Source organism: Enoplosus armatus, chromosome 7 (genome assembly GCF_043641665.1).
Source record: "Enoplosus armatus isolate fEnoArm2 chromosome 7, fEnoArm2.hap1, whole genome shotgun sequence".
Lineage (NCBI taxonomy): Eukaryota > Metazoa > Chordata > Actinopteri > Centrarchiformes > Enoplosidae > Enoplosus > Enoplosus armatus.
Genome location: NC_092186.1, coordinates 16,928,446 through 16,944,059, shown reverse-complemented (window position 1 = coordinate 16,944,059; position 15,614 = coordinate 16,928,446). Strand labels below are relative to the sequence as shown.

Genomic DNA, 15,614 nt, shown 5'->3' with positions numbered 1-15,614 from the left:
AAATGGTATTTTGAACATCTACATTTCCATGATAACTGGGCAAACTGCTTATTAAGATCATGTGATATGATTGAAAGCTCCAGAACAGCTACTAAATGCACCTCGAGATGAGGCTGTTTTGTGAACTGGTGGTGTTTTCACTTAAGTTGGAGGCACATTTGCGGCAGGGAAAACCCCATCTTTATTTTTAACTCACAGGGCATTTTATGCCTTTTATTATATAGCCAGCAGGGAATTGAGAGATGGTTAATGACATGCAACAAAGGTCCACAGCCAGACATCAACCAGGGAGTTTGGGGTTCATGGTCTACTCTTTAAACCCTGAGGAAACCCTGGAAAATCCTCATCTTGTGTATAGAGCTAAAATTGCATCTTCAACTGAGAAATTAGATATTTGACAAGATTATAGAGGTCCCATCATTTCCACTTGCTAATGAGCCATGTCAGACTAACGCAGGCTGATTTGTACCAGAATAATCAGGTCAATACACTGAACAAGTTCACTGGAGCCTGCATGTTTTCTTATTAATACCCCAGATGAACACACTGCAGCTGTACATGTTAACAAAAATTGGATGCAGTCATGAGAATGTACAGAAAACAGGCCTCTCTGAAGCAGACAAATTGGGATGCAAGTCGTAGGATGGACGTGGGATTGTTGGCTGTATTACGTCATGTTTTCAGTAGAAAACCTTAAAGTAAATTACTGACCCTGAAAAGTTGCTTTGTCAAGTGTCATTTTCATTTTATTGAAGTGAATTCAGATTGAGTACATACATGACACACATGAGCAGGAAAACACTAACAAGACAAAATATATAAACTGAAAAAGGCAACAACAGGTTTCATGAACAAAAAAACAAGCCATGTTATGAAAACAAAAAAACGTAAGCGTACTTCCTATAAACCGTATTAAAATGAGATAAGGTCAGTCAGACGTGTATTACAAGGCCCATCAACCAATAACTGCTCGTGTTAAATGAAGTGATAGGTCTGGAGCAGCCAAAAGAAGTTCCCCCACAGGCAGCGTGGACATAGTTTTCACTCAAGTGTCTCTCCACACTTCCAACCAGCGTAAACCCACAACATAATGTGGCGTCGCATGGAGAGCACATTCTTCATGTGCTTCTCAAACTGGTTTGGCTTCAGTTTCTCTCAGTGTGAATCGTTGTAACAGATAAACCGTGGCACAAAACACAAACAGGAGCACCTAAGCTCCTTCATAACATCAGGCTAGAAATAAATTGGCAAAACCATATTTTCTGTGGCTTTAAATGTTTCTATACTTGCTGAATGTTAGTTTAATTTTACAAAAAGGATGCTGCATAGCGTTTCAAGGAGTGTCAGAGTAGCATGAACATGTATGTACAATAATGAAACTCCCCCATCATCTAAAACATGTAGGACTGGAGATAATCAAACTTATTGTGATCTATACTTTTTATATACACAGTACTTTTACTGAACTTTTGTGTCAAGTGTGATCTTGTGTGTCTGGACTTTTCCACTCGTCTCTGTATCATCTTTTCATGACTAGAGTACAGTATAACAGTCTACTGTACATCAGTCCTGTCAAATCTGCCGAGCAGCCATTTAAGACATGCTAACTGACTTCCTGTCACACACCTGGAAATCAGCACTTTATCCATAATCATGTTAAAAATAAAACTTAAGATTTGTATTTGAACTTGTAGGGAGGATACATTACAATGTCTTGTAAGCGGTGACAGAAGAACTCGGATGATGAATCTGGCTCGTGACCCCCAACGAAAGTCTCTGCAGCTGTGAGGTTGGGGAGAGGGCGGGTTTTAGCGACCAATCAGGCCAGCCAGCTATCGGTCAAGCTCGGGGCAGGTCGTGCTCGTGGCCTCCAGAACAGGGCTGCTGCATCTGCACCACCACAGTCTCCACGGTGACCTCTTCCTCGCTGTCGCTGCTGTCCAGGTCGTCGTCCTCGTACTCGGAGGACTCCTGGTCGTGCTCTGAGCGCGACGCTCCCGACATGGTGCCGAAGGAGTGGGCGCTGGTGGAGGCCAGCGAGCGCAGCAGCGGGGTGCTCTCCGACACCTCCTCGTTCTCGTCAGGGCCGCTCTCCCCCTCCTCTGAGTCAGAGTCGGAGTCGCCCTGCGAGGGAACCACTTTCTGCTTGCACACCGGACACGTCTTCTTAGTTTTGGTCAGCCAAGGGTCCACGCACTTACTGTGGTAGGCTGAAGACAACAAAAACATGCATTTAAATACAGACCCCTAAAGACCCCGTGTCGTTTACTTGTACTTGAAGGATAAGTCCAGCCATATATTACATTTCTCTTCAAATCCCACGAAAACACCAAAATCAACAATAACTTGATCGTACAAACAAGTATTGCCAAAGTTGGCAAAGCCTGACAGTGCCATAGACCTCCACTGTAAACCAAAACTATTAAAAACACATTAATGAGTTATGAGTAATATTGCAGGTCACAGTGAAAAACATGTTGATGTATACATCATGTTGGCGTTTCCCTAGATATCTCTAGATGTAACTAACAGAGTAAAGGTTAAGAGACGAGAACAGGGTATTATTAGACATTTTTGTCATCTACTTAGTGGAAGATTTAAAATGTCCACGTATAAGGAATACAGAGAATGAGGAGGCGTGAGGGGAAAAGGTTTTGAATCTTTTTGGATAATTTCATCACTTGTCCTGTGTCAGCACTCGGTCTTTGGGTGTCACGAGAAGCCTGAGAAAGGTTGATGTACAGCAGAAGTGTTGAGACTCACCGTGAGAACATGGCAGGACTCTGAGTTTGTCACCTTCTTCGTATTCGTCCAGGCAGATGGCGCATACGTCATAGTTGTCCCCTGGGTCAAAAAGAGAGGACATATTCATCTTCTGAGTGCTTTTAACTGAAGGCATTTGTAAGAAAGAGCTTTACGGAACATAGATAATGCTTATTTCTTAGTGGCCAGTGGAAGTGCATTATTGTCATATACCTGTACGGTCAGACATAGCAGCCTCATCACAGCTATAAATTCATACTCACAGCTGGAAGGAATTCGGAGTAGTAAAGTAACATTTATTCCAACATTGACTAATTCCATTGATTAATTCCAATTAGTATATATATATTGATTTGCGTCCCCCCATGTTGGATTGTATCACACTGTGCTGTGTAGGTAGAAGTGAGAAGACAAATGACTTTGGGAAATGGGGTGCGAGCGAGTGTCCAGGTTATTATGAGTGCACAGAAGATTCATTGGTTGTTTTCCTGTTGACGTCAGGTGGGTCCATGACGTGGAAATTAGGAAGTCCAGCTGCCTCACGAGTGTAATTTCCTTAAATTTCACTTTTCCAAACATGCAATCCTCAGCCTGCCAGGAGAAGCACTGCTAAACCGCCAGCGCTGCATTTCCTGACGTTACAGGAGGTGCAAAGTCTCTCTGTGTGCGCTAAAAGCTCAGGAATTTATCAACGCACTCCCTTTCAAATTCCACAGCGTTCCTCTCCTTTTCCTTCCCTTCCTCTTCCCTGCCCGGGCTGGAAGGAGGGAGGGAAGAGGGCTGTGGGCCGGTGTGTTTATGTAAGCTCTAAATGTGCATGTTTTCCCCCGACTGGGCTCTCTGTGTCCGTGCCAGGGCTGCATGTGACCGTATAAGGATGGGGAGTCACATCGACCAGGCCCTCACCCCCCCACCCCCCTCCTCTTCCTTTTCTCTCTGAGCGTCAGCAACTTCAACTCAAGCAGACGTTTTCAACTCTGCTCCCTCTTCCTCTTCACACACTTCAGTTTTTTCCTCTCCCAAACATCTCCCTCACGTTCATCCCCATCTTTTTTTCTTTTTTTTGCCCAACACTTTTTGACATTCGTCCAGAGCAGCCTCCATCTTTTCCTCCCTTTCTCACCCTCCCAGGCCGGAGCTGGACAGTCGAGTTGAGGGAGGACGTTTGTGCAGGCTTGGATCCAATATATACTCAGGAAATGCTGAACTGTGGCACTGACTGAGCTATTCTGAGTGAAGCAGAGAGAAAAGGTTCAGTGGCTTTCTGAGCTGAAAGGCTGCTCTTAATGAATGGTTCGAAATGTTGCAAAACAGATGCCATTACAACACCTTAAAGGATAATCATGTTTTTTTTTTACAACTTGGATACGCCCGTAGTTTGGGCCATTACTCAAGGTAATAAATGGATGAGATCTACAGTGACATCATTAAAAAATAAAGGGAGCAAGAAACATGAGCGGTCAGATGATCAGACAGGTTTTAAACAAACCTGCAGGTTAGCAGAAGGTAATCTGCCCGTGCTGTGTTGTAAACAGCCATCACAATTTACTGACCAACTTCACAGTTCAATGACTGAGTGTGCTTGCAGCTCCCTGGGTCTAGGACATTTGGTTTCAAATGTAATTTATTAGGAAACTTCTCTCTTTCTCTCACTGTGTAAATCACTTGTGTCCATTTGTGTCACGTGTTGAAAGGAGATACCCAACGCCCAACGGGAAGAGCTCAAGAGAGAGAGCAGCAAATGCGTTACATTAGCCTGGCGAGCTAACGCCTGGCCAGTAAAATATAGTCTTGGATCTCCGGTTGGGTTCAGGTCTCAATGTTGGCAGTGCCAATCAACTTCAGTTGGGTCGGATTTTAAAGACACTAACCCTAACTTACAGTTTTAACTTCAAATAAAGTGGTTTAGATAATCTCGCTAAACTGCTGGTTTGTTTACAATCTGGTTGATTGTCTGACAGCTTGTTTTTTTGTGGAATTGGACTTTGTCGTAGAGGTGGCACAATGTTTTCATCACGGATGGAAATCACAGCCAAAGCTACAAAAAAGGACCAGAGTTGTAATAAGACTGAATTATCCTTTAACTTCCTCTTGCCTTACTTTGGTGAATAATACGTTTTTCTACAGTTATTTCTAAACATGTTATATAATGTTTTTTAAATGGCACTGGTATTTCATGTAATCTGTCCATGTAGGCTGTATCAGAATCAGAATCAGAATCAGAAATACTTTATTGATCCCCGGGGGGAAATTGTATAGTGTCGTACATCTTATTGTAGGTCCTGTTGTTTAGTCAGTCTGTACTCGAACACTATGCAAGCAGTCAATCCTCTGCACCAACGTCACCAAGATATGTGTACTTTCACTGAACCTGCCCAACAGTGTGTCTGATAACTTTCAGTGGGGTCACTACGATGTTATTTAAAACTAACAGAAGTGCCCTGTTGATTGCAAAGCTTAAAGGATGACTCAAACAAGTCCAGGACTCCAGTGTCCGGTGAGAAACATGCAGCGCAGTGTCGTGCAGCAAAACATAATTCACAGTCTGGTCCGGTCATCCCTCGTCACCAAACTCCTGCTGATCAAAGAGACATTACCCACTTCTCATTTCTAGAAGCTCCTGGCGGGGATCAGCTTAAGTAATGTCATTACTGTGACCTGCACATGTCGGCTGACATTCACTTTCATGAGTCTCAAGTGCATGTGTCATGTGTCAAGAGCAACATGAGTTAAAAAAACAAAAACAAACATATTTTCTTACAAGAACTGCCAGGTTATTTGCAATGATTATAAAATATCAATTTTAGAGAGAATAAAGCAAATATTAAAAACATGTATAGATTAAACACATGCTCAGCAGCAGCAAGAGATAAGTGAAACTCAATAAAACCATTTCTTCCAAAGTGTTTGCAGAGGTGATAGTACAGTAGAGGCCTGATGTAGACTGTTACTCTTCTCCTATTGACTCTTAATATATGTGAGCTTTTTTGTGTTTTGGGTTGAGTCAGCTTTGAAGTTGGGTGGTAAAATATATTTTCCAAGGCCAATTGAAAACTTCTAGGCAATGTGTACACTTTTCAGATGATGGGAATCCCTTACATTTACGTTTTGGGGCCAGTAGCACATCTTAAAAGGACTTGCGAGCCAGTGCAGCTCTTCTCTCCTCGATTTTTCATTAATCAGCCAGCCTGCCAGCACTCCTGGCTCTCAGAGGAACCATGCTGTCCTACTGAACTTCAGATGAGCAGTGAATGTGCGTAGCAAAGCGAGAGCAGGCGGGACGAATGAGAGAGAGGGTGACAGAAAAACTGAGTAAAAAGAGAAAAAATGCTGCACAGTTCGACACTGCTTGAGCCACCAGACAAGGGGAACTGGCACTGAGACCAGTGAACTAAGAGACAGAGAGGGCTCCTCTGTACTGACATCAACATGCCTCACACACCGACGGCTGAGACACTGCAGCTGCTCTGTTCAGTGTGTGTGTGTGTGTGTGTGTGCTCAGCTCCCCGCCTATGGTTTGGAAGCGGACAGCCGAGGGGAGGGGTGCAGTGACTCATAATACGCAGGGAGGGATCAGACTGGAGGTCAAGGGTCAGAGGGAGAGTCCAGCCTCTCTCAGTCTAAACGAAGGGTCAAAAACAAACCCCTCTCGTTTCCTCAGCCAGTTTGGAGTTCACCGGGTATGTGTGTGTTTTCACAACGTCTGCTCGACGCCGGCTGCTGGCGAAACTCGCCACCCGAAGGGCCAAAACTCCCTGTCAAACGTCAGGCGTACAGCCTAAGTGGGGATGACGCAAGGCTCTGCAATAAAACCAGAGCGTAAGTCAAGTTAATGGCAGAGCGGAGCTGTACGCTGACAGGCGTGGCAGCTGGTATTACATAATCCTGTACATTGACACAGATCTTATGTTGAATGCTGCAGCTCAGACTGGCATTGTGTGCCGATTACACGGGTACCGTGGTTTTCATTAAGGCATTGTGAACCATCCATACAGACTGCCTTTGTGTTAGTTGCTATTCATTTCAGCCTGCACACTCCCGTATGCACACATGCAAGTCTGACATTATCCAATGCTTACCATCGCCACCTCTGCCCCAAATCTATACAGGGACTGTCAGGTGGCTGCAACAATAATAAAATATAACCTGCAAATATTAAAAGGTGTAAATTAAAAACGTGCTCAGCAACAGCAACAACAGCAAGAAATGTGTGAAAAGGATGTGAAAAAACAACTCAATAAAAGTGAAGTGTTTGCAGAGTTAATAGATGTCTGATGTAGCCAGACCAAAGAAGGTAGATGGTGGGCATATTGACTCATCGGCAGAAAGGCATCCTGCCAGCACAGCAGCAGCCGAGGCTGTGGCTGATCAGCTGGCTAACATCTTCCTGAAATGACTTCGCTTACCCAGAAAAGACATCACACCATGTTGCATTTATAAACTCTCCTGGACTCTGAGTCACACTAATGCAGCACAGAGGCATCACAACCGTAGACTGCAAACCATAAATCTAAGAACATGACAACCATAATAAAGAACAATGGATTAATGAAAAACACATGATGATGCCTGGATTTGGGTGTACTGACTGCTGCCATTTTGGACAATGACGGCAGAGCTGAGGAGGGACAAGCAAGTATCGATCAGCCAAGAGAAGAAAACATGACCAAAAACATCCTTCCTAGTAAGCCTAAATATATTTGAAATGAAACAGTAACACGTTATAGCAGCTTCAGACATTTGCATTATGGCTTTAACATGCAAACATGAAGGAATCCTGAAGAAAAAACAAGTAAAGAGAAAAAACACTGCATACTCTGATCTTTTCTGTGGAAAATTACGGATTGCAGCTTTAAAAGCAACACTAACACAGCATCACAGCGATCCCGTTCACTGGGGCTGCATCTGCTCAAAGCCCCCAGAGTCCAAGCTCAGCATTATCTGTTACAGCGGAGGCCAAGGGCACCATTAGGCATCCTTCCCACTCTGTGCTGCACACACACACACACACACACACACACACACACACACACACACACACACACACACACACACACACACACACACACACACACACACACACAAGCGCTCTGAACCCCAAGTTCAGGCACGCTGCCCAAAAAACTTCAGCAGCGAGTCTCGAGCATCACAGTGACTTGTGTGGCACTGAGCTGTCCCAATGAAATGCTGCAGCTAAACATTCCTCATGTGTCACAACATGGGGCTCGAAAAAACAACACGATCAGCATGCTGTAAACAAAGACCACTGGTGGTGTGATGAGCTACTGTAACAGCAGCTTTGTGATTCTAGCTCATCATTGTTTCTGTGTATACAGATGTACAGTGAGCCTGTGAAGGCCACGCCAGTCCATATTTCATAGAGCAGGGGAAGATGTTGCCAAATTATCTTAAAAGAGTACTCCACTGATTACACATTGCACTCCTATAACAGTCGGACTCATAATGGACAGTTTAAAAAAAGCAAATCTAAATTGATGTAGCACAAGCAGATTTTATTTGGGTGTATTATCCTAGCAGCGGCTAACGTAGCCTCGAGCCACTAGTTTCAAGCAGAGATGTGGAGCAGCCTACAGACATCTGGCAATCTCACTTCTTTCTCACTCCACACCCCCAAATTTTCTTCATTTTTATATTTGTTGTTGTCTTCAGACCCAAATCATTTATCAGACTCTTTTGCAAGGCATTACATAGTAGAACTCCCCAACACCTGTAAACAGACTTCGATGACTTACCCTTGAGCCATTACTGATTTCATTTCTATGACACTACATTGATAAAAAAATGTTCAAAGAAGCTATTTCTGTTTTTATAGGTCTTACTGTCACCTGGAGTAAACACTGACTAACAATGAACCCCATTAGACAACAGAGGCACTGTCCCACTGCTCTCAGGCCCTCCCGTTACGGCCCTCCCATGCTCAAACCAGGGCACTCAGTTCCTTGCCAAGCTAACATTGCTCCAGAGTGCAGGGCTTAAAAGGTGATTAGGTAGAGATTTGGTGTCCCCTCCCTGTGTCGCCAAACGCTCTGACTCAGCTAACAGGAGCGCAGACGCCGCCACGGAGGCCGTTTCCTGGACATTTGAACTCCCTGTAGCGCCCAAGGTCGACTGTAGCAGCGCCTGGTGGAAACCCTGAGTCAGAGTGGGCACTGCCACCAGAGCGCATTAACCACAGAGCCTGACGTGACAAAAACAGCGATCTGAGCAGCACACGCTACTTTAAGCTGGTGTGTTGCACGTGCATCTGTTACTGCCAGGCGGGGAGGAGCAGCTCAGCTCATAACCCCAATTAGCAGCTTTGCAAGGGGGCTACTTATTATGCACCACCCATAGTCTGTAAAGCTTCCCGGTGTTCCCCTGCACAGCTGATTGTAGTCAGGGGCTTTCCAGTCTGCAAAATACAGCTGCAGGAGGAAACGCAGCCGGCACGAAAAGCCTCTAAATACACAGACGAAACTTATTTGACCATAAAACAAAGAGGATTTGCATCGCACAACAATGTTATAGCCTGTCTGACCCTTGTCCCGAGATGGAGGGGGAGGCCAGAGGTGGAACTCTAAAACTGTCCTCACAAACAAGCAGCGCCATACTGTACATCTGCTCAACAAGTTTAAGATAAAAAAACTAAACAAAATACACTTAACTTTCAATCCCCGTCAGGCCTCTGGCCTGGCTGAGACTACATTCCAAACCATCAGTCATGTGTCCAGTCTCAACAGAGAGGAGCTCTAATCTGCCACGGAGGGCTTTGTGGAAAAATCAAGTCCATATTAATCCGATTAGCTCCAAGGTGCAGAGCTCCAGGGAGGAATGATGTGTCGTAATGCATTGATGACATCTCTCTTCTGGGCCAAATCATGTGAGAAAGAGCAGCATGGTGGAGGAGTAAATAGCATCTCTACAGACTCTGAAGTCAAAGGTTAGAGTCAGGATAAAGCTGATGGAAATGATTTTACTAAACAAAGAAGCCCTACATTAACAGTCAAATGCATGACGTTTATTCCCTGTAAAGTATTTATTGTAAATGACTTTAAGATGTAAATGGTGCAGTCATGGATAATGTAGGTTTTTTTTTTTTTTCTTTCTTTATTGGACAACTTGAGTGAAGAGTCAGACAGGAAATGGGGGGGGGGGGGGGGGGGGCGTGACGTGTGGGTATTTATGCGGCAGTAACCATTGTTTGAGATTGCCTCCATACCTTTCTTGTACTTGTGGATGGGAAGTTTCTTTAGCTGATCTTTGCGCAGGCGGCTCCTCCGAGCCCTGTGTCGATCCTGGACAAACTTGGTGATCTAGGAACAAAGAAAAACGTCCTTTAAAATCAGTAAGCAGCACACACATCTTTCTTGTCCAAAAAACAGTAACTGTGATTTCTGTCACCCTAGCAACACTGTTACATTAGGAAAAATGCAATGTTTTGAGCCCAAATTGGATGCCAGACTTCAGCCTGCCACTGTAACACTACTTCCAGTGGCAGGCTGAAGACTGGTACCTGATGAAGAGCCAATTTGGACTTAAACTGTTGTTATTTTCCTGATGTAATTATGCAGAAATTTTAAAAAGGAGTGGTTAACTGTGTTGTGAGTCCTCAGGAGGCAAAAATGCTTTTGTACTTTTCTTTTCAATCATCAAATTTACAGAACTACATTTAAGTAAAATTAAGTTACTATCTGCCTTTAAATATGCTCAATAGTTAGGAGAACCCTGATACTTTGAGCTAATGTCTTCAATTGAACCTACCATGAAAACAACAATGAGGATGAGGCAGATTCCCACAATGATGAGGAAGGGGATCAGGTAGTATTCGAGTGGCAGGCTGAAGTCTGGCATGAGGACCACATGTCCCCTAGAAAAACAAGCAGAGCCATCGTCAGGTGTTGGTAGGTATTTCAAACAGACTCAGTGTGACCTCCACAGAGGCTGTGTGAAGGCAGCATTTTGTTATGGCTCGTTTTGGCTGCAACATTGTAGAGCTTCATTTTAGTGTCGTTCATGTAAAAACAAAAAAACATGGTGGCATTTCACACTGTTAATTAATGTTGTACGGGGCTCTATTTCTTTTCCCAGAACTGCCTCTGCAGCAGACATACTGTATTTCTGCACCAGTCAAATTGGTGCACACTAACAAAACTCTGCCAATACCATGTTTGGTGTTCATTCCTCTGCAAAAGACTTGGGAATACCACTCATGTATTTGGATGGTATCTGACAAGCACCACACACACACACACACACACACACACACACACACACACACACACAATCACACACACAATCACACACACACACACAGGATGATTTAAAAGTGGAGAAATGGTACTTTAATGCTCTGACTCTCTGGGCTCCTCTGACAGGCTGAGACATTTCATTACCACCTCAGCAGCTGTGACAACACATCACAAGACAAATCCTCCGTCTTGATATATTAATACAGTGCACGCTGCAGGAAATATTATTCCATAACAATATCAGATTAAACTTGTATGGAAGAGCTGGAAAGCAAAGAATGGCCAATGGACAGTTTTTGAGTGACAAAGCAGACGTCTCTCCACCATGTTGCACTGAAAAGCTCAGTGTTGAGGAGTAAAAACCTGCTTCTATCTATATTGATGGGCAGACAAATGAGATTTGGGTTTCAGACTTACCCCTTGTCATACGAGTAGTCTTCTTTCAGAGAGGTGGCCGTCTCCTCGCTCACAAACACAGAGGGAATATCTATCTGCTTCATAACATCCACTAAAAATAGAAAACAAAAAACCTACTGTGTTAATATATCATGTGACAGTATATCAATGCCTAACTCCATTGACCGTCCTTGAAACTTGACGTCAAAACGCACAAAAATAAGACTTGTTTGTAGCACACCAAAAGAACAGTTATTCAAATGTCACATTATTTGACAAGTTCTTGTCAACTTGGGCTTTGGGAAATTGTGCTGGGCATTTCATTTAAACCATTTTCTGACATTTTATAGACCAAACAATTGATCGAGAATGTATTTGGCAGTGGGGGGAGGGGAATCAGACGCTGTTTGACCATCCAACAAACACGGCTGAAGCATACCGACACTTTCAGTGACCTAAACCGACAGGAGAAATCTCTTCACAACTGGCATCACCATGTGTATAAACATCTGCTTGTGAGATCTACTCCCCTTAAAAACACTAACCAGGGCAAGAAGCCTTCTGGATAATTTATGGCCGTGCTGCACCCCCTCAAATGAGAATAGTAGGTGAGACATGACTGAAAGAAACCCCAGAAACACTGTCATATCACAAAAGTGGGCTGGAGCAGGGACAATATGGATTCATAGGCAGGGAGAGCTACGGTGCTGCAAGGCATCACATCCGTCCTCAAGTACATCTTCAGCCATGAAATGGACTTCTAACTATAAAACTGACCATCTTTTCCTCAGGCTCTGGGATTAAGAGAAAAACAATAATCTGTCAACAGAGACACACAACCAGGTAGCTGTGTAAGATGCTAAATGCTTATGTGTTGATGTACACAGAGAAAAGGAGGTGGTGGTAACTTACAATCATTGGATCCCATGCTGATTAAGTCATCAGAGTCCACATTGTGAACAATGGCTGCCTTGTACCCGGCTTTCTGGGCATTGAGGACCTGCGAGGAGACAAAACATTAATGCCCTGATTATGAAATGGACCCCCTTTGGTGCTAACCCCTGGTGATTATTAGTAGGCTAACATCAGCTGCTACTCTGAGACTAAAACAGCCCTAAGTGAAGGTGGTATGTGTGATAACTGGGGTTTTGTGTCAGATAATGTGACCAAATCTGATTTCCACTATCTGGCACAGCAGCATCAAACCACATTAGACAAGACATAGAAATAGAAACCAGTTGTGGTTGGAAGGAGAGCTCTCTCTGACTCTGCTTAGAGGCTTTTAGCTCACTGAGTCAAAGCGCTTGCAAGGTGCAATCTATTCACCAACATTAGGTTTCCAGAAAGAGACAAGATGTTTGCCTGGACAGCTCGCTCCCTCATGATAAACACTGACTGGAACAAAACACTTGAGACCAGACCTGCTCACTCATGACAAGCTGTGACTATCTGCTAAGAATAATATAAGGCACAACCTGTAATCCAAAAAGCAAAATTCAGGAAACAAGACTGGAAGCTGCGGTCACTCCCAGATTGACAGTGTGTGTGTGTGTGTGTGTGTGTGTGTGTGTGTGTGTATGTGTGTGTGTGTGTGCAGCTGCAAACAAATGATTCTTCTATTAACATTAACAATTGAGTTTATATTATGTATAAAACAAAAAACTGCTCGAAAACTGCTTGAATCTATAAGAAATGAAGTTAAAGTAATTTTTAAAAAAATTTTTTGTTTGTGCCAGGGCTGTGTCAAAGTCTGCGTAGAGGATCAATTATTCTGGACAAACGTTGTCAAAGCTTATTGTCTAACGTGTGGTGCGAAGTGTCGACGACTTAAAGCGCTTTGGGTTTTCTCTCGGCTGGAAGGCCAGAAACATAGATTGAATGTTATATAACGCAATAGCTTGCAAATCAGTTTAGCAGGAAAGTTGCGTAAATGTGAGTGTGACATAAATATAATGAGACAACAAGCTGCACCAGAAAGCAACAAGCTGACTTCAGTGACTGTGTGGCTGTTTAATGACTATTAATCCTTTGATTTTGGGTATTCATAGGTGAAATAAGAAAGAGAAATCAGAAAAAAAACAATTTTCACCTCAACCTTTAATTTCACGGCTTTTAGAAAAACGCAAAGCTGAAGACACTAAAGAAGGATTTCAACAGGGATCTTTCCTGCAGCCGAGGGACCGTGTGTGCTGAATCATGGATGCAGGGGAAACTGATGTAATGAGGATCTTCCACCTGTGAGGCTGTTTCCACGGCTCTGACACAGTATAAAGGCTACAGTATCCTGTTCAGCCATTGTTGTGGCTGATGGCTCACAGCAGATGTGGTGGAGGAAATAGGATGTGACAAAATAATCCTAGAATGACTCATTATGTGACTTTGGATACTGAATGTTTCCTCTGAAAATGAGGGGAAAAACACTTCCGATCACGTAAATATCACCTTAACTCCTACATAAAAATAATGGGAACAGTACCAGCAACAACACTTCTATCACTTCTAGAGGAAACTGTAGAGGAAACAGTGTAATGTCGCCTAATTCAAAACAAAAAGAAACCCTATTGTATAGAAAGAATGAATGGAGTTTGTTATAGCATCCAAACAATAAAGTTCTGACACAACACAGTCAAATTAATCAAAGAAAAATCAGCCCCACTGTAATAAAAAAGCTACCTCACATTTCTGGTGCATTTTACTATAAATCAGACTGAACTGTCATTTTGTTTTACTTGTCCATATTTTTCTGGCTAGAAACTAGAAAGCTTTGTCTTCCTTGGTTGTTTCTCCAACCAGGGACACCGCTGTCAGTGAACACAACACAAGACTTTTTTTAATTTGCTGGAATAATCTGAGATATGGACAACGTTTCAGAGGTCTATAATCTGGTTAAGACAACATGCAGTGTTGTCAAGACATGTCTTGTGCAGCTGCAATCAACCTTAAGTTCCTGAGAATCAAAGAGCAACGGCTTCTTTTTAGAGTCGCCATTTCTGTAAAATGTAGAAAATGATGGCTGAAATAGATGCAGGTAAACACAAAAAGACTAAGCGGAAAGCACTGAACATCACAGATTAATCATATTTAACAAAAGGTAGAGAATTTAAGGGTGATTTCCGTCTTTTAAACTACTGCTACCTGAAGCCACTGAGGAAAATGCTGATGTTAATTATCAGTCAGAGCATGTGCCCCCCTCCTGTGGTAAATTAACACCTGATCCAAAACCAGACAGTGAGAGGGAGACCATGATGTGTGGCAGTGCAGGAGCTTGGGTCACACTCTTAAAGACATGGAAGTCATCTGCTCTGTTAAATAATAGAACCTGAGCAATCAGTGGTGGTGTGAGTGCAGTGTGTTAGCCCTGCAGCTCGGCCACGCTACGAGCATTGTACTCTGTTCTGATGCAAAGAAATCCATTTAGACCTGTGAGGGGTGAACAGTGTGTGTGTGTGTGTGTGTGTGTATTGTGGCCAGCATGGATGCTAACACAGGACTGCACTGTCTTTTGTCTGTCCCTTGTCATTGTAATTTTATGCACAGGCATACGTGAAGCAGCGTGTATGGCAGCCGCAGCATTGTGATCCCATGTGTTTGTTTGTGAGGGTGTATTGTGTAGAGGCATCAATGGCTACTGTGTGCATCTGTCTAGAGGCAGGCTGTCTGGATAAGTGATATACACACACACACACACACACACACACGTGTTTTGTGAGGAAGGAAAGTGAGCTAGGTGGAGGCTGAGTTCTGGCTGTGATTGTAAGACTTTCTTTTTGACATGTTATAGACAAAATAATTTATCAATCAATCAAAGAAAAGGATACTGATGATACTGATGATATGGGAGGGCAACATGGCCTTAAATATCATGACAACGTGTCCAGCTAATGATTGCAAAAGTAATTTTGACTTGGTGTTTAACTGCTTTCTTTCTTCTTCTTGTGTTTTCCTCTTGTATTCGTACCTGATTGTGACTGATTGAGCCTAGACCTTTTTCCAACTTGTAAAAACTTTTTTCCCCCTCAATTTTGTGCCGCTCTAATTAATTTCCATGTGTGCTGCTGCTGCTGTATGTTGTCATGACGAATTGACAAATGGTCATCATATTAAGATTTAAACTGGCATTATCTTAACAATTGTGCACAACCCCAAGCGATTAATGAAATTATTTGCAGTGGGCGTTCAGAACAAAAACATCCCAGCGTTAAAGCC

General features: G+C 43.3%; 1 protein-coding gene across 1 annotated transcript in view; it reads right to left on the bottom strand.

Moving 5' to 3' along the window:
• Positions 1 to 730: 730 nt before the first annotated feature.
• rnf13 (ring finger protein 13) overlaps positions 731 to 15,614 on the bottom strand; it is a 39,131-nt gene continuing 24,247 nt past the window's right edge. Inside the window, exons 5-10 of the mRNA XM_070908570.1 lie at positions 12,321 to 12,408; positions 11,430 to 11,520; positions 10,525 to 10,630; positions 9,983 to 10,076; positions 2,764 to 2,844; positions 731 to 2,210 (exon numbers count right to left, since the gene is read on the bottom strand). Of these exons, the coding sequence (XP_070764671.1) occupies positions 1,840 to 2,210; positions 2,764 to 2,844; positions 9,983 to 10,076; positions 10,525 to 10,630; positions 11,430 to 11,520; positions 12,321 to 12,408 (831 nt within the window). The 3' untranslated portion in view covers positions 731 to 1,839. The remainder of the gene's footprint in view (positions 2,211 to 2,763; positions 2,845 to 9,982; positions 10,077 to 10,524; positions 10,631 to 11,429; positions 11,521 to 12,320; positions 12,409 to 15,614) is intronic.